This window comes from Staurois parvus, unplaced genomic scaffold (assembly GCF_062004578.1).
Source record: "Staurois parvus isolate SC_StPar_1 unplaced genomic scaffold, SC_StPar_1.0 ptg003253l, whole genome shotgun sequence".
NCBI lineage: Eukaryota > Metazoa > Chordata > Amphibia > Anura > Ranidae > Staurois > Staurois parvus.
The window spans coordinates 141237-168443 of NW_028321049.1; the positions used below are offsets into that span (position 1 = coordinate 141237).

Below are 27207 nucleotides of genomic sequence, written 5' to 3' on the forward strand. Positions count from 1 at the left end.
GAATGGGGACATTGTTGAGCCTAGCCTGGCCTCCCCTGGCCTCATATGTCTCTCTGGATCCTAGAATGGGGACATTGTTGAGCCTAGCCTGGCCTCCCCTCCCCCCATCTTATTATATGTCTCACTGGGTCCTAGAATGGGGACATTACTAAGCCTAGCCCCGACTCCCCCCACAATATATGTCTCACTGGGTCCTAGAATGGGGACGTTGCCCGGCCTCCCTCTCCTTCCATGTTTAATTGTATGAAATATAATTTCAGAGTAGAAACACGCAGCACACGCCTCTGTATCCACACACCACATTCAGTCTGTTCCGTGTTGTATGACGATGTTTCTTTACTGTAGGTTCTCGGGGAGTCTATGGCCGGAATTTCTCAGCATGCGAAGACCAGCAATTTGCCGGAGTTTGGTGAGGCGGTCAGCACGGCATCCAAGGCTTTGTGTGGCCTGACCGAGGCTGCGGCACAGGTATGTTATCACACGGACTGGGGTGAGCTCCGGGCTGCCTGACCTCCTATGTAACCTCTGCGCTTCTCCTGCAGGCCGCTTACCTCGTTGGCGTGTCAGATCCCAGCAGCCGAGCCGCACAGCAAGGTCTTGTGGATCCAACACAGTTTGCCAGAGCCAACCAAGCTATTCAGATGGCCTGCCAAAACCTGGGAGATCCGGCCTGCACCCAGTCACAGGTGACGTCTCTAAAACACAATTGTAGAGGGGTAAATGGTATGGAGGGTGATGGTGACGTCTCTGGGACTCGGTGGTGAGGGGTAGAAGGCCTGGCAAGTGATGGTGACTTCTCTGGGACTCGGTGGTGAGGGGTAGAAGGCCTGGCAAGTGATGGTGACTTCTCTGGGACATAATGGTAGAGAGGGGTAGAAGGCCTGGCAAGTGATGGTGACATCTCTGGGACTCGGTGGGGAGGGGTAGAAGGCCTGGCAAGTGATGGTGACGTCTCTGGGACTCAGTGGTGAGGGGTAGAAGGCCTGGCAAGTGATGGTGACATCTCTGGGACTCGGTGGTGAGGGGTAGAAGGCCTGGCAAGTGATGGTGACTTCTCTGGGACTCGGTGGTGAGGGGTAGAAGGCCTGGCAAGTGATGGTGACTTCTCTGGGACATAATGGTAGAGAGGGGTAGAAGGCCTGGCAAGTGATGGTGACATCTCTGGGACTCGGTGGGGAGGGGTAGAAGGCCTGGCAAGTGATGGTGACGTCTCTGGGACTCAGTGGTGAGGGGTAGAAGGCCTGGCAAGTGATGGTGACTTCTCTGGGACATAATGGTAGAGAGGGGTAGAAGGCCTGGCAAGTGATGGTGACTTCTCTGGGACTCGGTGGTGAGGGGTAGAAGGCCTGGCAAGTGATGGTGACTTCTCTGGGACTCGGTGGTGAGGGGTAGAAGGCCTGGGACTCGGTGGTGAGGGGTAGAAGGCCTGGCAAGTGATGGTGACTTCTCTGGGACTCGGTGGTGAGGGGTAGAAGGCCTGGGACTCGGTGGTGAGGGGTAGAAGGCCTGGCAAGTGATGGTGACTTTTCTGGGACTCGGTGGTGAGGGGTAGAAGGCCTGGCAAGTGATGGTGACGTCTCTGGGACATAATGGTAGGGAGGGGTAGAAGGCCTGGCAAGTGATGGTGACTTCTCTGGGACTCGGTGGTGAGGGGTAGAAGGCCTGGCAAGTGATGGTGACGTCTCTGGGACATAATGGTAGAGAGGGGTAGACAATACGGCAGATAATGGGTAACATCTCTTGGACACAGTTGTGGTGGGGTAGAAGATATGGTGGGTGATAGTGACATCCCTGGGACACAAGGTTGGGGGCAGTATAGATGTGGTAGGTGATGGTGCTGTTCTTGGCACACAGTGGTAGAGAGGGGCAGATGATATGGACGGTAACGATGTCCCTGGGACACAACGGTGGAAGGGTAGAAAATCTGATTGACGATGGTGACATCCTTGGAACACACTGGTAGTGGGTTGTGGTGACTTCTCTGAGACACAATGGCAGAAGGTTAGAATATGGTGGGTGATTTCAGGAAAGAAATTCCTGGGGAGGAGAACCCTGGACAGACCCCAAGACAGAGACAAAGGTCTAGTCACTGTCATTGTTCCCATGTTCCTTTCTGGGGAGGAGAACCCGGGACAGATCCTGGGACAGAGACAAAGGTCTAGTCACTGTCATTGTTCCCATGTTCCTTTCTGGGGAGGAGAACCCGGGACAGATCCTGGGACAGAGACAAAGGTCTAATCACTGTCATTGTTCCCATTTTCCCTGCTTGGTAGGAGAACCCGGGACAGAGACAAAGGTGTAGTCACTGTCATTGTTCCCATGTTCCTTCCTGAGGAGGAGAACCCGGGACAGAGACAAAGGTCTAGTCACTGTCATTGTTCCCATGTTCCTTCCTGAGGAGGAGAACCCTGGACAGATCCCGGGACAGAGACAAAGGTCTAGTCACTCTCATTGTTCCCATGTTCCTTCCTGAGGAGGAGAACCCGGGACAGATCCCGGGACAGAGACAAAGGTCTAGTCACTCTCATTGTTCCCATGTTCCTTCCTGAGGAGGAGAACCCGGGACAGACCCCGGGACAGAGACAAAGGTCTAGTCACTGTCATTGTTCCCATGTTCCTTCCTGGGGAGGAGAACTCCGGACAGACCCCGGGACAGAGACAAAGGTCTAGTCACTGTCATTGTTCCCATGTTCCTTCCTGGGGAGGAGAACTCCGGACAGACCCCGGGACAGAGACAAAAGTCTAGTCCCTGTCATTGCACTTAGTTGTGTTCTGTGTCTTCTCCTTGAGTAATGAATCTAACACGGTGTAAATCTTCTCTGTATATTCTTCTATAGGTGTTGTCAGCTGCCACCATTGTGGCTAAACACACCTCCTCTCTATGCAATGCTTGTCGCCTGGCATCCACTCACACCTCCAATCCCGTGGCCAAGAGACAGTTTGTCCAGTCTGCCAAAGAGGTAGCAAACAGCACAGCAAATCTGGTGAAGACCATCAAGGTAAAAGCTCCTCCAACAGAACAATGCACTCGTTGGTGGGACAATCGTCTGCCAAGTCACATGGCGATGTGAATGAGAAACATTGAGTCACGTGGAATTCCTCCTTTTCATTTCAGGCTTTGGATGGGGCCTTCAGTGACGAGAATCGGGCCAAGTGTCGTGAAGCCACCGTGCCGCTCATCCAAGCCGTGGAGAACCTTACCGCTTTTGCCTCCAATCCGGAATTCGCCAGTGTGCCCGCCCAGATCTCCCCAGAGGTGAGGATGACAACGGGAGGACTGGACCATTCCACAATCTCTCGTCTATTCCTCTCTTCTCATTAGTTGACTCTTTCAGGGTCTCCAAGCCATGGAACCGATCATCAGCTCAGCTCAGACCATGCTAGAGAGTTCCTCCGGCCTCATCCAGACCGCTCGTTCTCTGGCTGCCAATCCCAAAGACCCGCCACAATGGTCAGTGTTAGCCGGACACTCCCGGACTGTCTCTGACTCCATCAAGAAACTCATCACCAATATGAGGTAAGGAGCGGAGCTTAGAGGACGTAACCACCAATGTGGGGGGATGTTGTGTGCAGAGTCCTGTGACATGAGTGTTCCGTGACTTCACTGTCAGGAAGACTACAAGCCGTGGCTCCTTCCCCAGGCAGAGCTTTGTTCCAGTAGATAGATCTGCTGGTCCTCGATGACATGAGCTCTCTTCTCAGGGATAAGGCTCCCGGACAGAGGGAATGTGACCAGGCCATCGAGCTGCTCAACCAGGCGGTCAGAGAACTGGACCAGGCCTCTCTGGAAGCCATCAGCCAGCAGCTGGTGCCACGGGAGGGGATCTCACAGGAGGTAAGGGAGAGAGAATTTTTTTCATATTTTTTGTTCTTTTTCATTTATATAATAACAAACACAAAAACCCCGTTATATAACACCAAAACAAAGCTCTATTTATGGAAAAAAATATATCAATGTAATTTGGGTACAGCGTTGCATGACAACGCAATTATCAGTTAAAGTAGCGCAGTGCTGAATAGCAAACAATGTCCTGGTCATGAAGGGGGTTGAACCTTCCGGAGATGAAGTGGTTGATGGAGGAATGTCCCATTGTGTCTCCAGGCGTTACACACTCAGATGCAGACGTCTGTACAGGAGATCAGCAACCTGATAGAACCTCTGGTGGCTGCGGCCCGGGCGGACTCCTCGCAGCTTGGACACAAGGTAGGACCGGCACTGACATACCCAACACCACCATGAGAAACCGGTGGGGTACCATTAATCTGTCCCGCCCAATGCCTTCTCCCCACAGGTCTCCCAGATGGCCCAATACTTCGAGCCTCTCACCAACGCCACCATCGGAGCCGCCTCTAAGACCATCAACCACCAGCAGCAGATGAACCTTCTGGACCAGACAAAGACGCTGGCAGAGTCGGCTCTGCAGATGCTGTATACTGCCAAGGAGGCCGGAGGAAACCCCAAGGTGAGCCCTGAGAAGGTCTGTGTATTGGGGGGCAGGATGGGAAATCAACCTCACCACAGCTACAGGGTGCCAGTACAGCAGAACACCAACTCCGGAGATGGTGAGGAACAGTCCTAAATGTGGACTCCAAACAGAGAACCGAGTATAGCTGATGAACCGTGCATCACGGAACTCCCATGTATGGGGTACAGGGATCCGCTGTGATAGGTCACAATACTAGGGGGGGATCCTACAGCTCTGGGAATAGGGAGGTCTCACTCAGAAGAGGACCTGACACCCCTCATGTCTGTCATAGGTGGCCGGACACACACAGGAAGCTTTGGATGAAGCTGCTCAGATGATGCATGAAGCTGTGGATGATCTGACGGGAACGCTGAATGAAGCTGCCAGTGCAGCCGGAGCTGTCGGAGGAATGGTGGACTCCATCACTCAGGCCATCAACAAGGTGAAACCCAACTCTACTCCATCATCCTCACTCCCCCCACCTTCAATTTACCCCTCCCCCCACCCCCCTGACCCCCATCTCCTTTTATCCTCTTTACCCTCGTCTCCTCCTACCCCCATCTCCTATTACCCTCCCCCCCTTTCCCCATATCCTCTTACCCTTGCCCCCGCCACCTCTTACCTCCCCCCTTGCCCCCGCCACCTCTTACCTCCCCCCCTTGCCCCCGCCACCTCTTACCTCCCCCCCTTGCCCCCGCCACCTCTTACCTCCCCCCCTTGCCCCTGCCACCTCTTACCTCCCCCCCTTGCCGCCGCCACCCCTTGCCCCGCCACCTCTTACCCCCCTTGCCCCGCCACCTCTTACCCCCCGTGCCCCGCCACCTCTTACCCCCCCCTTGCCCCGCCACCTTTTACCCCCCCCCCCTTGCCCGCCACCTCTTACCCCCTTGCCCCCGCCACCTCTTGCCCCCGCCACCTCTTACACCCCCCCCCCCCCCGCCCGCCACCTCTTACCCCTCCCCCCTTGCCCGCTACCTCTTGCCCCCACCACCTCTTGCCCCCGCCACCTCTCACCCCCCCCCCCCCCTTGTCCCCGCCACCACCTCTTCTCTCCCCCCCCCCCTTGTCCCCACCACCTCTTCCCCCCCCCCCCTTGTTCCCACCACCTCTTCCCCCCCCCCCCTTGTTCCCACCACCTCTTCCCCCCCCCCCCCTTGTTCCCACCACCTCTTCCCCCCCCCCCCCTTGTTCCCACCACCTCTTCCCCCCCCCCCCTTGTTCCCACCACCTCTTCCCCCCCCCCTTGTCCCCACCACCTCTTCTCCCCCCCCCCCCTTGTCCCCACCACCTCTTCTCCCCCCCTCCCGACCCCCATCCCCCCCCCCTCCCGACCCCCATCTCCCCCCCCATCCCCCCCGACCCCCATCTCCCCCCCCATCCCCCCCCCTCCCAACCCCCATCTCCCCCCCCCCCCCCCTCCCGACCCTCATCTCCCTCCCCTCATACCCCCCCCCTCCCGACCCCCATCTCCCCTCCTCCCGACCTCCATTTACTCCCAGACGCCCCCCCCCCCCCCCCCAGCCCCCATCTCTTCTTGCCCCCCCCTAATTTCCCTCATCTCTCCTTGCCCCCCCCCCTCTTTCCCTCATCTCTTCCCTTCCCCCCTTTCTTGCCCCCATCTTTTCTTCCCCCCCCCTTTCTTGCCCCCATCTCTTCTTCCCCCCCCCTTTCTTGCCCCCATCTCTTCTTCCCCCCCCTTTCTTGCCCCCATCTCTTCTTTCCCCCCCCCCTTTCTTGCCCCCATCTCTTCTTCCCCCCCCCCTTTCTTGCCCCCATCTCTTCTTCCCCCCCCTTTCTTGCCCCCATCTCTTCTTCCCCCCCCCCTTTCTTGCCCCCATCTCTTCTTCCCCCCCCCTTTCTTGCCCCCATCTCTTCTTCCCCCCCCCCTTTCTTGCCCCCATCTCTTCTTCCCCCCCCCCTTTCTTGCCCCCATCTCTTCTTTCCCCCCCCCCCCTTTCTTGCCCCCATCTCTTCTTCCCCCCCCCTTTCTTGCCCCCATCTCTTCTTCCCCCCCCTTTCTTGCCCCCATCTCTTCTTCCCCCCCCCCTTTCTTGCCCCCATCTCTTCTTCCCCCCCCCTTTCTTGCCCCCATCTCTTCTTCCCCCCCCCCCCTTTCTTGCCCCCATCTCTTCTTCCCCCCCCCCTTCTTCCCCCCCCCCTTTCTTGCCCCCATCTCTTCTTCCCCCCCCCCCTTTCTTGCCCCCATCTCTTCTTCCCCCCCCCTTTCTTGCCCCCATCTCTTCTTCCCCCCCCCCCCCTTTCTTGCCCCCATCTCCTCTCCCCCCCCCCTCTTTCTTGCCCCCATCTCCTCTTCCCCCCCCCCTTGCTTGCCCCCCCTCCCCCTTGCCCCCCCTCCCCCTTGCCCCCATCTCCCCCTTGTCCCACATCTCCCCTTGTCCCACATCTCCCCCTTGCCCCCATTTCCTCTTACCCCCCCCTTGCCCCCATCTCCTCTCACCCCCCCCCCAGCCCCCATCTCCTCTCACCCCCCCCCCAGCCCCCATCTCCTCTTACCCCCCCCCTGCCCCCATCTCCTTTTACCCCCCCGCCCCCATCTCCTTTTACCCCCCCCCCTTGCCCCATCTCCTTTTACCCCTCCCCCCTTGCCCCATCTCCTTTTACCCCTCCCCCCCTTGCCCCCATCTCCTTTTACCCCTCCCCCCCCCCTTGCCCCATCTCCTTTTACCCCTCCCCCCCCTTGCCCCATCTCCTTTTACCCCTCCCCCCTTGCCCCCATCTCCTTTTACCCTTGCCCCCATCTCCTTTTACCCCTCCCCCCCCTTGCCCCCATCTCCTTTTACCCCTCCCCCTTGCCCCCATCTCCTTTTACCCCTCCCTTGCCCCCATCTCCTTTTACACCCCCCCCCCCCCTTGCCCCCATCTCCTCTTACCCCTACCACCTTGCCCCCATCTCTTACCCCCCCCCCTTGCCCCCATCTCCTTTTACCCCAACCCCCCCCCCCCCCCCCTTGCCCCCATCTCCTTTTACACCCCCCCCCCCCTTGCCCCATCTCCTCTTACCCCTACCCCCTTGCCCCCGTCTCCTCTTACCCCTACCCCCTTGCCCCCATCTCCTCTTACCCCGCCTTGTCCCCATCTCCTCTTACCCCCCCCTTGCCCCCATCTCCTCTTACCCCCCCCCCTTGCCCCCATCTCCTCTTACCCCCCCCCCCCTTGCCCCCATCTCCTCTTACCCCCCCCCCTTGCCCCCATCTCCTCTTACCCCCCCCCCCCCCCTTGCCCCCGTCTCCTCTTACCCCCCCCCCCCCCCCTTGCCCCCGTCTCCTCTTACCCCTACCCCCTTGCCCCCGTCTCCTCTTACCCCTACCCCCTTGCCCCCGTCTCCTCTTACCCCTACCCCCTTGCCCCCATCTCCTCTTACCCCGCCTTGTCCCCATCTCCTCTTACCCCCCCCCTTGCCCCCATCTCCTCTTACCCCCCCCCCCCCCCTTGCCCCCATCTCCTCTTACCCCCCCCCCCCCCCCTTGCCCCCATCTCCTCTTACCCCCCCCCCTTGCCCCCATCTCCTCTTACCCCCCCCCCCCCCCCTTGCCCCCATCTCCTCTTACCCCCCCCCTTGCCCCCATCTCCTCTTACCCCCCCCCTTGCCCCCATCTCCTCTTACCCCCCCCCTTACCCCCCCTTGCCCCCATCTCCTCTTACCCCCCCCTTGCCCCCATCTCCTCTTACCCCCCCCTTGCCCCCATCTCCTCTTACCCCCCCTTGCCCCCATCTCCTCTTACCCCCCCTTGCCCCCATCTCCTCTTGCCCCCATCTCCTCTTACCCCCCCTTGCCCCATCTCCTCTTACCCCCCCTTGCCCCATCTCCTCTTACCCCCCCTTGCCCCCATCTCCTCTTACCCCCCCTTGCCCCATCTCCTCTTACCCCCCCTTGCCCCTATTTCCTCTTGCCCCCATCTCCTCTTACCCCCCCCCCCCCTTGCCCCCATCTCCTCTTACCCCCCCCCCCTGCCCCCATCTCCTCTTACCCCCCCCCTTGCCCCCATCTCCTCTTACCCCCCCCTTGCCCCCATCTCCTCTTACCCCCCCCTTGCCCCCATCTCCTCTTACCCCCCCCTTGCCCCCATCTTCTCTTACCCCCCCCCCTTGCCCCCATCACCTCTTACCCCCCCCCCCTTGCCCCCATCTCCTCTTACCCCCCCCCCCCCTTGCCCCCATCTCCTCTTACCCCCCCCCTTGCCCCCATCTCCTCTTACCCCCCCCCCTTGCCCCCATCTCCTCCTACCCCCCCCCCTTGCCCCCATTTCCTCTTACCCCCCCTTGCCCCCATTTCCTCTTACCCCCCCCCCCCTTGCCCCCATTTCCTCTTACCCCCCCCCCCCCTTGCCCCCATCTCCTCTTACCCCCCCCTTGCCCCCATCTCCTCTTACCCCCCCCCCCCTTGCCCCCATCTCCTCTTACCCCCCCCCCCTTGCCCCCATCTCCTCTTACCCCCCCCCCCCTTGCCCCCATCTCCTCTTACCCCCCCCCCCCCTTGCCCCCATCTCCTCTTACCCCCCCCTTGCCCCCATTTCCTCTTACCCCCCCCTTGCCCCCATTTCCTCTTATCCCCCCCCTTGCCCCCATTTCCTCTTATCCCCCCCCCCTTGCCCCCATTTCCTCTTATCCCCCCCCCCCCTTGCCCCCATTTCCTCTTACCCCCCCTTGCCCCCATCTCCTCTTACCCCCCTGACCCTCATCTCTCTCCCTCACCGTCCTCCATCTTCCCCCAACCCCCCTTCCCCCCCTCCGACCTCCATCTACCCCCAACCCCCCCCCCCCCAACCTCCATCTACCCCAACCCCCCCCCCCCCCTCCGACCTCCATCTACCCCCCCCCCCCCCGAGCTTCTTCTCCTGTCCCCTTGACCTCCATCTCCTTGTCGTGGCAGCTGGATGAACAGCACATTGGTGAGCCGGAGGGATCATTTGTGGACTATCAGACAACCATGGTGAAGACAGCCAAGGCCATAGCAGTGACGGTGCAGGAGATGGTGAGTGACAGGGACGTGGTATGTGGTGACACCTTGTCAGCTGCTGAATGGTCTGGATGAGCAGTTGGCGGGTGTCAGACGTGTCCTATAAATTGTAATATTAATATAGACATCTGGCTGCTGAACCTCCCCCCATAGCTATGACGGTGGACACGTGTGATCTTCTTCATTTCAGGTCACCAAATCCACCACCAACCCTGATGAACTGGGCACTTTGGCCAACCAACTTACCAGCGACTACAGTCAACTGGCACACGAAGCCAAACCAGCTGCCATGACTGCCGAGAACGAGGAGGTGAGCACATTGTATTCAACCAATCGGGTCTCCTATGTCTGTGTCTTCCCAAATCCCAACCTCTCACCGAGGCCATTGCAGCCTATTCATCTCTCTGCTTAGCCATGACATCAATCCCTCCCTGCCCACAGCCCAGGGTGTCCTCTCTGTCCACAGCCCACGGTGTCCTCTCTGTCCACAGCCTTGGTGTCCTCTCTGTCCACAGCCTTGGTGTCCTCTCTGTCCACAGCCCACGGTGTCCTCTCTGTCCACAGCCCACGGTGTCCTCTCTGTCCACAGCCTTGGTGTCCTCCCTGCCCACAGCCTTGGTGTCCTCTTTGTCCACAGCCTTGGTGTCCTCTCTGTCCACAGCCCAGGGTGTCCTCTCTGTCCACAGCCCAGGGTGTCCTCTCTGTCCACAGCCTTGGTGTCCTCCCTGCCCACAGCCCAGGGTGTCCTCTCTGCCCACAGCCCAGGGTGTCCTCTCTGTCCACAGCCCACGGTGTCCTCTCTGTCCACAGCCCACGGTGTCCTCTCTGTCCACAGCCCACGGTGTCCTCTCTGTCCACAGCCCAGGGTGTCCTCTCTGTCCACAGCCCACGGTGTCCTCTCTGTCCACAGCCTTGGTGTCCTCTCTGTCCACAGCCTTGGTGTCCTCTCTGTCCACAGCCTTGGTGTCCTCTCTGTCCACAGCCTTGGTGTCCTCTCTGTCCACAGCCTTGGTGTCCTCTCTGTCCACAGCCCACGGTGTCCTCTCTGTCCACAGCCTTGGTGTCCTCCCTGCCCACAGCCTTGGTGTCCTCTTTGTCCACAGCCTTGGTGTCCTCTCTGTCCACAGCCCAGGGTGTCCTCTCTGTCCACAGCCTTGGTGTCCTCCCTGCCCACAGCCCAGGGTGTCCTCTCTGTCCACAGCCCAGGGTGTCCTCTCTGTCCACAGCCCACGGTGTCCTCTCTGTCCACAGCCCACGGTGTCCTCTCTGTCCACAGCCCAGGGTGTCCTCTCTGTCCACAGCCTTGGTGTCCTCTCTGTCCACAGCCCACGGTGTCCTCTCTGTCCACAGCCTTGGTGTCCTCTCTGTCCACAGCCTTGGTGTCCTCTCTGTCCACAGCCTTGGTGTCCTCTCTGTCCACAGCCCACGGTGTCCTCTCTGTCCACAGCCTTGGTGTCCTCTCTGTCCACAGCCTTGGTGTCCTCCCTGCCCACAGCCTTGGTGTCCTCCCTGCCCACAGCCTTGGTGTCCTCTCTGTCCACAGCCCAGGGTGTCCTCTCTGTCCACAGCCTTGGTGTCCTCTCTGTCCACAGCCTTGGTGTCCTCTCTGTCCACAGCCCACGGTGTCCTCTCTGTCCACAGCCCACGGTGTCCTCTCTGTCCACAGCCCACGGTGTCCTCTCTGTCCACAGCCCACGGTGTCCTCTCTGCCCACAGCCTTGGTGTCCTCTCTGTCCACAGCCCACGGTGTCCTCTCTGTCCACAGCCCACGGTGTCCGCTCTGTCCACAGCCCAGGACGTCCCCTCTGTCCACAGCCCAGGACGTCCCCTCTCCGTCCACAGCCCAGGACGTCCCCTCTCCGTCCACAGCCCAGGACGTCCCCTCTCCGTCCACAGCCCAGGACGTCCCCTCTCCGTCCACAGCCCAGGACGTCCCCTCTCCGTCCACAGCCCAGGACGTCCCCTCTCCGTCCACAGCCCAGGACGTCCCCTCTCCGTCCACAGCCCAGGACGTCCCCTCTCCGTCCACAGCCCAGGACGTCCCCTCTCCGTCCACAGCCCAGGACGTCCCCTCTCCGTCCACAGCCCAGGACGTCCCCTCTCCGTCCACAGCCCAGGACGTCCCCTCTCCGTCCACAGCCCAGGACGTCCCCTCTCCGTCCACAGCCCAGGACGTCCCCTCTCCGTCCACAGCCCAGGACGTCCCCTCTCCGTCCACAGCCCAGGACGTCCCCTCTCCGTCCACAGCCCAGGACGTCCCCTCTCCGTCCACAGCCCAGGACGTCCCCTCTCCGTCCACAGCCCAGGACGTCCCCTCTCCGTCCACAGCCCAGGACGTCCCCTCTCCGTCCACAGCCCAGGACGTCCCCTCTCCGTCCACAGCCCAGGACGTCCCCTCTCCGTCCACAGCCCAGGACGTCCCCTCTCCGTCCACAGCCCAGGACGTCCCCTCTCCGTCCACAGCCCAGGACGTCCCCTCTCCGTCCACAGCCCAGGACGTCCCCTCTCCGTCCACAGCCCAGGACGTCCCCTCTCCGTCCACAGCCCAGGACGTCCCCTCTCCGTCCACAGCCCAGGACGTCCCCTCTCCGTCCACAGCCCAGGACGTCCCCTCTCCGTCCACAGCCCAGGACGTCCTCTCACGATGCCTAGATCTGGTTTCTTTTTTTTTCTTTTTTTTAATTTGAGAGTTCTGAGATATGGAGGAGACATAGTTCTGGATCGAATCCTATATTGATTTTAGTAATTTTCCCTATCAAATAAACTATCCTCTGCCAGAACACCTGTATTTCTGGACACTCCCACCACATATGATACCACGTGCCCACCTCTCCACAACCTCTCCAACACATCTGTGACATCTCCGTGTTCATCTTGTGCTCCACGTTAGGGGTGATGTGCCATCTATTCAACACTTATCGTTTATTCCTACTTCCCGCATACTAATATTTTCATGAATTGATGTGAGCATTTTCCTCTGCCCCTCCTCCTCTGCTCCTCCTCCTCTGCTCCTCCTCCTCCTCTGTTCCTCCTCCTCCTCTGTTCCTCCTCCTCCTCTGCTCCTCCTCCTCTATCTCTTTCCCACTTCTCTATGTGCATTATTTTGTGTCAGTGTCAATCTCCATTAATATCTTGTGTATTTTTGCCGTTCCGTGTCTACCATTTCCCCGTGACTCAAGTGGAATCTCGAATGGATTCCAGTCTTTTCTAGTTCTTATAGGCTTTGGGAGGCTCTCAACAACGTACTTCAGTTGGTAATATCTTAGTCTATCCATCTTATTGAAGACTTCTCCCATCTTTCCTCCATGTCCTTATATGACCCGATTTCCTCTCCTACCATTATGTCTCTCAGTTGCGCCTCCTGTTTTATGATCCATTTCCCTGCTATACTCTCCTTACCCGGGATGAAATATTTTGTGTTTCTAAGTGGTATTAGTTGTGAATTATACACCCACCCCTTTTGTCTGTGTAGTAAACCCCATTCTCTTAGAACATTAAGGGTGTACATGCTGGTGCTCCCCTCTAATCCCCTATATTGTGGTGGTACCCAAATACTATTACTTACACTTATTCCACTCAGTGTTTTCTCTATTTCAACCCAACTTTTCTCCGGATTATGGATCCAGTCAAAGATTCTCGCAATAATCCCCGCTCTATAGTATCTCCTAAAGTCTGGTACCCCCAATCCTCTTCTCTCTTTACTTCTAGTCAACGTCTCATAGCCTATTCTAGGTTTTTTATTTCTCCATATATATTTTATTATCATTTTCCTGAGTTCTTTGAAATATGCCTCTGGGAGTCTGATTGAAATTTGTATAATACTTTGGGGACAATTACCATGTTTATTAGATTTATGCGCCCCATCCACGATGGATTCCCATTTCCCACTTTCCTCAGCTCCTCCTTGATCTCATTTCCCACCCTCCTCAGCTCCTCCTTCATCTCATTTCCCACCCTCCTCAGCTCCTCCTTGATCTCATTTCCCACCCTCCTCAGCTCCTCCTTGATCTCATTTCCCACCCTCCTCAGCTCCTCCTTGATCTCATTTCCCACCCTCCTCAGCTCCTCCTTCATCTCATTTCCCACCCTCCTCAGCTCCTCCTTGATCTCATTTCCCACCCTCCTCAGCTCCTCCTTGATCTCATTTCCCACCCTCCTCAGCTCCTCCTTCATCTCATTTCCCACCCTCCTCAGCTCCTCCTTCATCTCATTTCCCACCCTCCTCAGCTCCTCCTTCATCTCATTTCCCACCCTCCTCAGCTCCTCCTTCATCTCATTTCCCACCCTCCTCAGCTCCTCCTTCATCTCATTTCCCACCCTCCTCAGCTCCTCCTTCATCTCATTTCCCACTTTCCTCAGCTCCTCCTTCATCTCATTTCCCACCCTCCTCAGCTCCTCCTTCATCTCATTTCCCACCCTCCTCAGCTCCTCCTTCATCTCATTTCCCACCCTCCTCAGCTCCTCCTTCATCTCATTTCCCACCCTCCTCAGCTCCTCCTTCATCTCATTTCCCACCCTCCTCAGCTCCTCCTTCATCTCATTTCCCACCCTCCTCAGCTCCTCCTTCATCTCATTTCCCACCCTCCTCAGCTCCTCCTTCATCTCATTTCCCACCCTCCTCAGCTCCTCCTTCATCTCATTTCCCACCCTCCTCAGCTCCTCCTTCATCTCATTTAATAATGTTATATAATTGGCTTTGTATAGGTTCTTAATTGAGGCTAATAGTTTTATTCCTAAATATTTTAATTCTTTATCTCTCCAGAGGAAAGGGAATTCCTCTTGTAATTTTTCCTTTTCACTGTTTTTAAGGTTTATGTTTAAGATTTCGGTCTTTGTCGGGTTAATTTTCAGGTTTGACAGTTCTCCGTACTCCCTCAATGCTTTCATTAAGTTTGGTAGTGATGTTCTGGGGTTTCCAACATAAAACATCAGATCATCCGCATACGCCACTACCTTGTGTTCTCTGTCTCCTATCTTTATTCCTTTTAGATCTATATTCTTCCTGATCCTGGACAGTACGGGCTCCAGTGATAACACATATAACAATGGCGACAATGGACATCCCTGTCTTGTGCCGTTTGACATCTTAAAATGCTCCAATCTTCCTCCATTTACCATTATGGTGGCGGTAGGTCCTCTATATAACTCTCCAATCCACCCTCTTATTCTGTGTCCCAGTCCTAACGCTTCCAGGGTATCCATCATAAAACCCCAACTCACCCTGTCGAATGCTTTCTCGGCATCTATCGACATCAGTATCATTGGGGTTTTCCCTTTTTTAGCCTCCTGGATGAGCAACAATGATCTCAGAGCATTATCTCTGCCCTCTCTTCCCGGGACAAACCCCACCTTATCTCTGTGTATCCACTCCGGCATCAGCTCTTTCAGTCTATTTGCCAGCACCTTTGCATATATTTTAGTGTCTACATTCAGCAGCGCTATTGGTCGATAACTCGCACATTGCGAGGGGTCTTTATCCTCCTTCTGTATCAGGACTATATTAGCCTGTAGAGATTCTCCCCTCATCTCCATCCCATTCCCCAAGGCGTTCATATAGATCTTCATCTTGGGTATTAAAAGCTCTTTATATTTTTTATAATATTAACCATATATCCATCCGGACCCGGACTTATCCATCCGGACCCGGACTCCTCCCTCCCGCCATGCTTTTTAACGCTGTTTCCTCTGAAGTTATTTCTTCCTCTAAAGAGTTCAGTTGTGTTTCTCTTAATTTCGGTAGGCCTGCGTCCTCTAGGTATATCTTTCTTTTCCCTCTATTTGCTGTTTCCGTTTTCTTAAACATGTCCTGGGGTATAATATTATACAGCCCATTATAATACTCTTTAAATACTCTGGCGATATCCTTGGTTGAGTGTACAAATTCCCCCTTGGGGTTTCTTATTTTCTCAATATAATTTCTATTTTTCTTCTTTCTTAAAGTTCTCATTAAATACTTTCCCGGCCTATCTCCCCATCTATATCTTTCACATGTTATTTTATTAAAGACTCTTCTTTTTTCCTCCTCCATTACATTCTCTAATTCTTCTTTCTTCTTTATTATCAGCTGCATTATCTCCTTAGATCTTTCCCTTTTATGCACCTGTTCAAGATCATGTATTTCATTTAATAATCTGTTTATCTTTTCTCTCCTTTCTTTTTTCTTTTTTCTTTTTTGCCCCCATTGCAATGAGAAGACCTCTGATGTAGGCTTTATGTGCTTCCCACACCGTTGCAACCGACACGTCCTCTGTCTCATTCTCTTCAAAAAACCATTCAATTTCCCTCTCGATTCTTTGAGCGATCTCTTCATCCATGAGGAGTGCCTCGTTCATCTGCCACACATATCCCTCTCGCTCCTCTCTACCCCATTATAACTTCATTGCAACCGGGGCATGGTCCGACAGAGTGCTTTCTCCTATTTTTACTTCCCCCACCCTCTCTATCATTTGATGTTCTACTAATATGTAATCTAGTCTAGAATAAGTCTCATGTACATGCGAGAAGAAAGTCTAATCTCTCTCCTTCATATTCCTGATTCTCCGGATGTCCTCCAGTTGACACTCATGCATCGGTTTCTGTAACCTTCTCATGGACTTGCTTTCCTCTCTCCTCATATCAGAATGAGTGTCCATCCGCGGGTCCATACAGAGGTTAAAGTCTCCCGCTACAATCATACTCCCTCTTTTAAAGTCCATCAATCTCTTCACTTCTCTCATCAATGGCTTCTTATTTGGGCTGTATATATTGTGCACTCAATTCCCTGTAATTTACCTCTCAGAAATAGGAACCTTCCCTCCAGATCCGTCAATCTCTCCTCCACCTCAAACCTTATATTTGTAGGGAAGCCTATAGCAACTCCTTTTGTTCTTCTGATTGGTGAGTCCGCATAGAACCATGTCGGAGAATACCTGCTCCTCAGTCTGACCTTCGACTCTGTCTCTAGGTGTGTTTCCTGCAGGAATATCACTGAGGATTTTCTATGTTGGAGTTCTTTAAATAACCTGAATCTCTTTCCTGGACAGCTTAACCCTCTTACATTGTAGGTGATACATCGGACTTCTTCCATCTACTCTTTTCCTCCTCACTTTCCTCTTTCTTATTCCTATACAGCGTTTTTATCCCACTAGCCTTTTCTCCCCCTTATCCTCCCCCCTCCCCCCATCTATCCCCTCCCCCCCATCTATCCCCTCCCCCCCATCTATCCCCTCCCCCCCATCTCTCCCCTCCCCCCCATCTCTCCCCTCCCCCCCATCTATCCCTCCCCCCCATCTATCCCCTCCCGCCCCCATCTATCCACTCCCCCCATTACCCCCCCATCTCTCCCCTCCCCCCATCTATCCCCTCCCCCCCCATCTCTCCCTCCCCCCCATCTATCCCCTCCCCCCCATCTCTCCCCTCCCCCCCATCTATCCCCTCCCCCCCCATCTCTCCCCTCCCCCCCATCTATCCCCTCCCCCCCCATCTCTCCCCTCCCCCCCATCTATCCCCTCCCCCCCCATCTCTCCCCTCCCCCCCATCTATCCCCTCCCCCCCCATCTCTCCCCTCCCCCCCCATCTATCCCCTCCCCCCCCATCTCTCTCCCCTCCCCCCCATCTCTCCCCTCCCCCCCCCATCTATCCCCTCCCCCCCATCTCTCCCCTCCCCCCCCATCTATCCCCTCCCCCCCCATCTATCCCCTCCCCCCCATCTCTCCCCTCCCCCCCCATCTATCCCCTCCCCCCCATCTCTCCCCTCCCCCCATCTCTCCCCTCCCCCCATCTCTCCCCTCCCCCCCATCTATCCCCTCCCCCCCATCTATCCCCTCCCCCCCATCTCTCCCCTCCCCCCCATCTCTCCCCTCCCCCCCATCTCTCCCCTCCCCCCCATCTATCCCCTCCCGCCCCCATCTATCCCCTCCCGCCCCCATCTATCCCCTCCCGCCCCCATCTATCCCCTCCCGCCCCCATCTATCCCCTCCCCCCCCATCTCTCCCCTCCCCCCCCATCTCTCCCCTCCCCCCCCATCTCTCCCCTCCCCCCCATCTATCCCCTCCCCCCCCATCTCTCCCCTCCCCCCCATCTATCCCCTCCCCCCCCATCTCTCCCCTCCCCCCCATCTATCCCCTCCCCCCCATCTCTCCCCTCCCCCCCATCTATCCCCTCCCCCCCATCTCTCCCCTCCCCCCCATCTCTCCCCCCCCCCATCTATCCCCTCCCCCCCATCTATCCCCTCCCCCCCATCTATCCCCTCCCCCCCATCTCTCCCCTCCCCCCCATCTATCCCCTCCCCCCCATCTCTCCCCTCCCCCCCATCTCTCCCCTCCCCCCCATCTCTCCCCTCCCCCCCCATCTCTCCCTCCCCCCCCCATCTCTCCCCTCTCCCCCATCTCTCCCCTCCCCCCCATCTATCCCCTCCCCCCCATCTATCCCCTCTCCCCCATCTCTCCCCTCTCCCCCATCTCTCCCCTCCCCCCCATCTATCCCCTCCCCCCCATCTCTCCCCTCCCCCCCATCTATCCCCTCCCCCCCATCTATCCCCTCCCCCCCATCTATCCCCCCCCCCATCTATCCCCTCCCCCCCATCTATCCCCCCCCCCATCTATCCCCCCCCCCCCATCTATCCCCTCCCCCCCATCTATCCCCTCCCCCCCATCTATCCCCTCCCCCCCATCTATCCCCTCCCCCCCATCTATCCCCTCCCCCCCCATCTCTCCCCTCCCCCCATCTATCCCCTCCCCCCATCTATCCCCTCCCCCCATCTATCCCCTCCCCCCATCTATCCCCTCCCCCCATCTCTCCCCTCCCCCCCATCTCTCCCCTCCCCCCCATCTCTCCCCTCCCCTCCATCTCTCCCCTCCCATATCTCTCCCCTCCCCCATCTCTCCCCTCCCCCATCTCCCCCCTCCCCCATCTCTCCCCTCCCCCCATCTCCCCTCCCCCCCATCTATCCCCTCCCCCCCATCTATCCCCTCCCCCATCTCTCCCCTTCTCCCTTATCTCTCCCCTCGTTCTCCCTCCCTTCCATCCCCCCCCCCCCCCCGGCATCGTTGCCATCACTCCCCCTCCCTCCCCCCTCCTTTTAGGCCTTCAATTTGCCTAACCATCATTTGTGGAACTGGCATCCACCTTTGATATAATCCTTAGGGCTACACTCCTCCCATGGACAGCCTCCCCTCCATCCAGATCTCCCCATTGACCCCCTTTCTACTTATACTTCTTAACAAAAAGAAGAGGAAAAGGAGTTAAGCTGGAGGGGTGAGGGAGTAAACAGGCGATGGAGTGGGGGCAAGAGGGAGAAGAGAAGAAGAAAAAAACACAACTTCTCTCCCCTCTACTCCCCCCTCCACCAGTCTCCACCCCTCTCCTTAATCTGTTTCCCCCGGGTTCTTCCCATCCATTAATTTCAATTCTCTGCATTTCCAGTCTATCGCAAAAATTTCTCCAGTCCTCAGTTGGGCTGTTATTCCGTTTTTCCATCCTAGTAAGCACTCCGGTACCCCCATCTATATTGCACCTTCTGTTTCCTCATCTGCTCCAGCAAAGGCCTCAGAGCTCTCCTCCTCCGGAGAGTCTCCGGTGACAAGTCCGCGTATATTTGGATGTCCATTTCTCCATATTTTATTACTGGTTTTCCTTCGTTTTCCTCCAGATTCTTTCTCTTTGCTGCAGTTCATAAAATGTACCAAGTACGTCTCTCGGCCTGTCCTTCTCATGGTTCCCTGGAGTTTCCCATTTCTAGAGATCCCTTCTATATCAGTCCTTTCCATATCAGAGTTTCCTGTTATAAAGTTCAGTATTTTACAGACCGCCTTCCATTGGTTCTCCTTTTAGGCTTTCCGGAACCCCTCTTATCCTTCTGTTTCTCCTCCTTTCTCTATTCTCTTGGATTTCCGTCTTCTACAGCAATTCTTCCTGAACCTTTTCCATATTATCTTCTTTTCTAATTCGGATATAATCTGGGTCTGATTTTTAACTTTCTGCTCCGTTTTCCTCCACTCGTAACAACAGCTGCCCCACATCCCTCCGAATATTCACCATTTCTTGCTTTATTGTTCTCTCCAGATCTTTAAACATTTCTGTCATCTTTTTATTTGTAGATCTTTTTTTGTCTCTGATATTTGTTGATTACTGATCTCCAGATCCATTACTTGTTTAGGACTTTGCATGCTTGATTCTCCTTCATCATTTGTGCTCTGGGGCCTTTCCGGGGTCACGTTTCCCTGGGATGTGTACTTTTTTATTGTACCCGTTTGGGTCCCTTTAGGCCCGATTCCCTTTGCACTTTTATTTTTCATTTCTTCTGTTTCTTTTATTTTTCTCTCATAAACTTGAATTTTACACAGAAAAAGAAATCAATATGATCTAGAGATAGAGATCCCAGCCCCTTGTGTGTTGTTGTCTACACCTTACGTTCTTCTTCTTTATATTCTCTGGGGCCCCCCCCCCCCCTTTTCTCTCACTCTCTGCCTTCCTTCAACTTGATACAGTTTCTCCCAAATCTGCACAGTTTTTATATTTGAGGCCCCAGCCAGGAGCCACTCACCCTCCCTGCTCCTCTCAGGAGACCGCTCCAGGCTCCATTTCTCCAGCAGGTCGACTCTCTTGCTCTCAGGGGACCCTCCAGGACTTTCCTCCATTTTCTTGTTGAGCAGGCAGTTCTTCAGTTCACCCCCACAGGGCTCCAACAGTGGCTAGTCGTCCAACAGGACGATATCTCTCCGGTTCCCCATCAGCCTCCAGCCGGCCGGCCGGCTTCCTCGCCTCCCAGGGATGCACTGCGGCCGGTCACATGTCCCAGCCGCGCCTCCTTGTTTCCCGGCAACCGCACTCAGCGTCTCCACCTCTCCCAGCTCTTCCTCCCGCGGGCCGCCGCTCAACCGAGGGAGCCCGCCTGTCCGAGGTAGGTCTCAGGCTTCTAGGGCTCCATACTTTAGGGGAATTTTGTGGGTCAAAAAAAAAGGGGATCAGTCGGAGGGGCTCCGGGCCGGGAGCTCCTACCACGAGCTCTCCGCTGCCGCCATAGTTAGGCTCCGCCCTCCGGCAACGTGTGTCTAATTCTTGATCATAACATCTCATCCTCCCTAGATCTGGTTTCTGTATCCAGGATGTGACTGACACGGCCAATAGTCTTTTCTGGTTGGTTTAGCTGAGCAGATCACCTGATCCCTCCTCCTATCTCTTCTCTGACCAGATTGGATCCCACATCAAGCAGCGGGTGCAGGAGCTGGGTCATGGCTGCTCTCAGTTGGTCACCAAAGCTGGAGCTCTGCAGTGCTGCCCGACGGACAGTTATACCAAGAAGGAGCTGATCGATTGTGCGCGGCGCGTGTCTGAGAAGGTGAGGCGGGGTCCCCCTCGGATCTTCACAATGTCTCCTTGTACGGTCCGTGTCCTAACTGTCTGCTCCTAGGTGTCACACGTCCTGGCCGCTCTCCAAGCTGGAAACCGTGGCACTCAGGCTTGTATCACCCGCCGCCAGCGCCGTCTCCGGTATCATCGCCGACCTCGACACAACCATCATGTTTGCCACGGCCGGCACACTGAACCGAGAGAACGCCGAGACCTTCGCAGATCATCGGTAAGGCCAGCATGAGGAATATATACTGGTATATGGAGTATTCTGTATGTAGTGTACTACACAGAGCAAACACTTCACATGATCACCCAATTCCCCAGGAACACCTTCATCCAGAGTATTGATCTGTCTGGATTGTCAGTGGGGGAGGGGTGATCAGTTATAGTTGATATTATCGGCCAGGGTTCAGTGGAAACCCGTGGTGCTTCCAGAGGTTGCATAGGGGTTCCGTGAGCTGTGATTGATTGACCTCCCATCTTTCCATTGTAATGTAAGGAGCATTCTTCCCACTGACCCCCAATGTAAGGGACATTCTTCCCACTGACCCCCCAATGTAAGGGACATTCTTCCCACTGACCCCCCAATGTAAGGGACATTCTTCCCACTGACCACCAATGTAAGGGACATTCTTCCCACTGACCCCCCCAATGTAAGGGACATTCTTCCCACTGATCACCAATGTAAGGGACATTCTTCCCACTGACCCCCAATGTAAGGGACATTCTTCCCACTGACCCCCAATGTAAGGGACATTCTTCCCACTGACCCCCAATGTAAGGGACATTCTTCCCACCGACCCCCAATGTAAGGGACATTCTTCCCACTGACCCCCAATGTAAGGGACATTCTTCCCACTGACCCCCAATGTAAGGGACATTCTTCCCACTGACCCCCAATGTAAGGGACATTCTTCCCACTGACCACCAATGTAAGGGACATTCTTCCCACCGACCACCAATGTAAGGGACATTCTTCCCACTGACCACCAATGTAAGGGACATTCTTCCCACTGATCACCAATGTAAGGGACATTCTTCCCACTGACCCCCCAATGTAAGGGACATTCTTCCCACTGACCCCCCAATGTAAGGGACATTCTTCCCACTGACCCCCAATGTAAGGGACATTCTTCCCACTGATCACCAATGTAAGGGACATTCTTCCCACTGACCCCCAATGTAAGGGACATTCTTCCCACTGACCCCCAATGTAAGGGACATTCTTCCCACTGACCCCCAATGTAAGGGACATTCTTCCCACTGATCACCAATGTAAGGGACATTCTTCCCACTGACCTCCAATGTAAGGGACATTCTTCCCACTGACCCCCAATGTAAGGGACATTCTTCCCACTGACCCCCCAATATAAGGGACATTCTTCCCACTGATCACCAATGTAAGGGACATTCTTCTCACTGACCCCCAATGTAAGGGACATTCTTCCCACTGACCCCCAATGTAAGGGACATTCTTCCCACTGACCCCCAATGTAAGGACAATCTTCCCACCGACCCCCAATGTAAGGGACATTCTTCCCACTGACCCCCAATGTAAGGGACATTCTTCCCACTGACCCACAATGTAAGGAACATTCTTCCCACTGACCCCCAATGTAAGGGACATTCTTCCCACTGACCCCCAATGTAAGGGACATTCTTCCCACTGACCCCCAATGTAAGGGACATTCTTCCCCTGACCCCCCAATGTAAGGGACATTCTTCCCACTGACCCCCAATGTAAGGGACATTCTTCCCACTGACCCCCAATGTAAGGGACATTCTTCCCACTGACCCCCAATGTAAGGGACATTCTTCCCACTGACCCCCAATGTAAGGGACATTCTTCCCACTGACCCCCAATGTAAGGGACATTCTTCCCACTGACCCCCAATGTAAGGGACATTCTTCCCACTGACCACCAATGTAAGGGACATTCTTCCCACTGACCCCCAATGTAAGGAACATTCTTCCCACTGACCCCCAATGTAAGGGACATTCTTCCCACTGACCCCCAATGTAAGGGACATTCTTCCCACTGACCCCCAATGTAAGGGACATTCTTCCCACTGACCCCCCCAATGTAAGGGACATTCTTCCCACTGACCCCAGATGATTTCATTTTAGCAGGGTTTCCCTGGCACCTGGAAATTACTGTAAGGGGTTGGGAAACGTGGAGGATGTCTCACTTTCTGGTGAATGTTGGTTGGTGAGGAGGTAGGTAGATGTCTTACCTTTGGTGAATGTCTCACCTTCTGGTGAATGGTGAGGAGGTAGGTGGATGTCTTACCTTTTGGTGAATGTCTCACCTTCTGGTGAATGGTGAGCAGGTAGGTGGATGTCTTACCTTTTGGTGAATGTTGGTTGGTGAGGAGGTAGGTGGAGGTCTTACCTTTTGGTGAATGTTGGTTGGTGAGGAGGTAGGTGGAGGTCTTACCTTTTGGTGAATGTTGGTTGGTGAGGAGGTACGTGGAGGTCTTACCTTTGGTGAATGTCTCACCTTCTGGTGAATGGTGAGGAGGTAGGTGGATGTCTTACCTTTTGGTGAATGTCTCACCTTCTGGTGAATGGTGAGCAGGTAGGTGGATGTCTTACCTTTTGGTGAATGTTGGTTGGTGAGGAGGTAGGTGGATGTCTTACCTTTTGGTGAATGTTGGTTGGTGAGGAGGTAGGTGGATGTCTTACCTTTTGGTGAATGTTGGTTGGTGAGGAGGTAGGTGGATGTCTTACCTTTTGGTGAATGTTGGTTGGTGAGGAGGTAGGTGGATGTCTTACCTTTTGGTGAATGTTGGTTGGTGAGGAGGTAGGTGGAGGTCTCACCTTCTTTTTGATGCTCCTCCAGGGAAGGAATCCTGAAGACAGCGAAGGCTCTGGTGGAGGACACAAAGGTTCTTGTCCAGAACGCCACCTCCAGCCAGGAGAAGTTGGCTCAGGCCGCCCAGTCTTCGGTGACCACCATCACACGACTAGCCGAGAACGTTAAACTGGGGGCGGCCAGTCTGGGCTCAGAAGACCCCGAGACTCAGGTAGGACTCAGGACTCTCTTTGACCTTCCAGGTACCTGCTGAGTTCAGGAAAAGTCAGTGTGATTGGACATTAAGGACACCTTGATATGTGGTGTGGCAGACCCTCCTCTGCCCTTCCAAGGTTCCCGTCAGTTTGTTAAGATGTTTGGTTCTGTATCAGCTGACCTGGACACACCCCTCTGATTTTACCCTCTTTTTGGTCTACTCAGGTGGTGCTCATTAATGCTGTTAAAGATGTGGCCAAGGCATTGGGTGACCTCATCAGTGCCACCAAGGCGGCAGCCGGAAAGTCCAGCGATGACCCCTCCGTGTACCAACTGAAGAACTCCGCCAAGGTGGGGTATCAAGGGGGATGGGACAAGGGATATTGAGGGTTATGGGGGATGGGAGAAGAGATAATGAGGGTTATGGGGGATGGGAGAAGAGATGATGAGGGTTATGGGGATGGGAGAATAGATGATGAGGGTTATGGGGGATGGGAGAAGAGATGATGAGGGTTATGGGGGATGGGGAGAAGAGATGATGAGGGTTATGGGGGATGGGAGAAGAGATGATGAGGGTTATGGGGGATGGGAGAAGAGATAATGAGGGTTATGGGGGATGGGAGAAGAGATGATGAGGGTTATGGGGGATGGGAGAATAGATGATGAGGGTTATGGGGGATGGGAGAAGAGATGATGAGGGTTATGGGGGATGGGAGAAGAGATGATGAGGGTTATGGGGGATGGGAGAAGAGATGATGAGGGTTATGGGGGATGGGAGAAGAGATGATGAGGGTTATGGGGGATGGGAGAATAGATGATGAGGGTTATGGGGGATGGGAGAAGAGATAATGAGGGTTATGGGGGATGGGAGAAGAGATGATGAGGGTTATGGGGGATGGGAGAAGAGATGATGAGGGTTATGGGGGATGGGAGAAGAGATAATGAGGGTTATGGGGGATGGGAGAAGAGATGATGAGGGTTATGGGGGATGGGAGGTCTTTGCCGGCAACCAATGCCCTTCTCACAAATTCTGTGCTTCCAGGTTATGGTGACCAATGTGACATCTCTCCTAAAAACTGTTAAAGCCGTGGAAGACGAGGCCACCAAGGGCACCCGGGCATTGGAGGCCACCATAGAGCACATACGGCAGGAGCTGGCGGTGAGTTTAGCTGGGATGGCCGTGTCTGTAGTCCGGGAATTTATTTCAAATGGCCATGTATTTATTTTGGTCGGCCATGTGGTTGTAGTTGGGGGGGAATATTTTTTGACACCCATGTGGTTGTAGTTGGGGGGGAATATTTTTTGACACCCATGTGGTTGTAGTTGGGGGGGAATATTTTTTGACACCCATGTGGTTGTAGTTGGGGGGGAATATTTTTTGACACCCATGTGGTTGTAGTTGGGGGGGAATATTTTTTGACACCCATGTGGTTGTAGTTGGGGGGGAATATTTTTCATATGCCCATGTGGTTGTAGTTGGGGGAATGGTTCTCGATGCCCATGTGGTTGTAGTTTGGGGGGGAATGTTTCTCGATGCCCATGTGGTTGTAGTTGGGGGGAATGTTTCTCGATGCCCATGTGGCTGTAGTTGGGGGGAATGTTTCTCGATGCCCATGTGGTTGTAGTTGGGGGGAATGTTTCTCGATGCCCATGTGGTTGTAGTTGGGGGTAATGTTTCTCGATGCCCATGTGGTTGTAGTTGGGGGGAATGTTTCTCGATGCCCATGTGGTTGTAGTTGGGGGTAATGTTTCTCGATGCCCATGTGGTTGTAGTTGGGGGGAATGTTTCTCGATGCCCATGTGGGTGTAGTTGGGGGGAATGTTTCTCGATGCCCATGTGGTTGTAGTTGGGGGGGAATATTTTTCATATGCCCATGTGGTTGTAGTTGGGGGAATGTTTCTCGATGCCCATGTGGGTGTAGTTGGGGGGAATGTTTCTCGATGCCCATGTGGTTGTAGTTGGGGGGAATGTTTCTCAATGCCCATGTGGGTGTAGTTGGGGGGAATGTTTCTCGATGCCCATGTGGTTGTAGTTGGGGGGAATGTTTCTCGATGCCCATGTGGGTGTAGTTGGGGGGAATGTTTCTCGATGCCCATGTGGGTGTAGTTGGGGGGAATATTTCTCGATGCCCATGTGGGTGTAGTTTGGGGGGAATGTTTCTCGATGCCCATGTGGGTGTAGTTGGGGGGAATATTTCTCGATGCCCATGTGGTTGTAGTTGGGGGAATGTTTCTCGATGCCCATGTGGGTGTAGTTGGGGGGAATGTTTCTCGATGCCCATGTGGTTGTAGTTGGGGGGGAATGTTTCTCGATGCCCATGTGGGTGTAGTTGGGGGGAATGTTTCTCGATGCCCATGTGGTTGTAGTTGGGGGGGGATATTTCTCGATGCCCATGTGGGTGGTGAGTTCAGTTGGGGGGGAATGTTTCTCGATGCCCATGTGGGTGGTGAGTTCAGTTGGGGGGGAATGTTTCTCGATGCCCATGTGGTTGTAGTTGGGGGGGAATGTTTCTCGATGCCCATGTGGTTGTAGTTGGGGGGGGGGGGATATTTCTCGATGCCCATGTGGGTGGTGAGTTTAGTTGGGGGGGGAATGTTTCTCGATGCCCATGTGGGTGGTGAGTTTAGTTGGGGGGGGGGAATGTTTCTCGATGCCCATGTGGTTGTAGTTGGGGGGAATATTTCTCGATGCCCATGTGGGTGGTGAGTTTAGTTGGGGGGGAATATTTCTCGATGCCCATGTGGGTGGTGAGTTTAGTTGGGGGGGAATGTTTCTCGATGCCCATGTGGTTGTAGTTGGGGGGAATATTTCTCGATGCCCATGTGGGTGGTGAGTTTAGTTGGGGGGAATATTTCTCGATGCCCATGTGGTTGTAGTTGAGGGGAATGTTTCCTCGATGCCCATGTGGGTGGTGAGTTTAGTTGGGGGGGGGAATGTTTCTCGATGCCCATGTGGGTGGTGAGTTTAGTTGGGGGGAATGTTTCTCGATGCCCATGTGGTTGTAGTTGGGGGGGAATGTTTCTCGATGCCCATGTGGTTGTAGTTGGGGGGGAATATTTCTCGATGCCCATGTGGGTGGTGAGTTCAGTTGGGACGCGCACTGTACATCCCGGGACACACAACAGGCTGTCCATGGTTGTGTAGGTCTTGCACCACCTATAGGTGAATGGACTGACAGATGGAACAGGAAGGCCCTCCCTATATAACTCCTCCTACACAGAAGTACTTCAGCTTTTTCCCCAGTGTCTGTAAGGTGGGTGGTCACTGGTCTTGCAGCATACCTGGTGGTCCAGGACGGTTGTTCTGTGAATCAAGGACTGGAATCAGATCCATTGGGAAAGCTGTCAGCTACAATGGAGGGTAACCGAGCCTCGTTAGATAAGGAGAGAAGAACCCTCAAGGATGGCCTGTATGGCGCTGG

General features: G+C 55.1%; 1 protein-coding gene across 1 annotated transcript in view; it reads left to right on the forward strand.

Moving 5' to 3' along the window:
• The window catches only part of LOC149428417 (talin-1-like), a gene marked incomplete at its 3' end in the record, with an annotated part of 143341 nt that extends 118397 nt beyond the window's left edge, over positions 1-24944 (forward strand). Inside the window, 17 exon segments of the mRNA XM_089667438.1 lie at positions 346-468; positions 543-686; positions 2838-2999; positions 3116-3256; positions 3336-3517; positions 3703-3835; positions 4103-4204; positions 4293-4463; positions 4759-4908; positions 9358-9459; positions 9635-9754; positions 20615-20761; positions 20834-20893; positions 20895-21001; positions 23618-23801; positions 24011-24136; positions 24828-24944. Coding sequence (XP_089523564.1) covers positions 346-468; positions 543-686; positions 2838-2999; positions 3116-3256; positions 3336-3517; positions 3703-3835; positions 4103-4204; positions 4293-4463; positions 4759-4908; positions 9358-9459; positions 9635-9754; positions 20615-20761; positions 20834-20893; positions 20895-21001; positions 23618-23801; positions 24011-24136; positions 24828-24944 — 2271 coding nt within the window.
• Positions 24945-27207: the final 2263 nt, after the last annotated feature.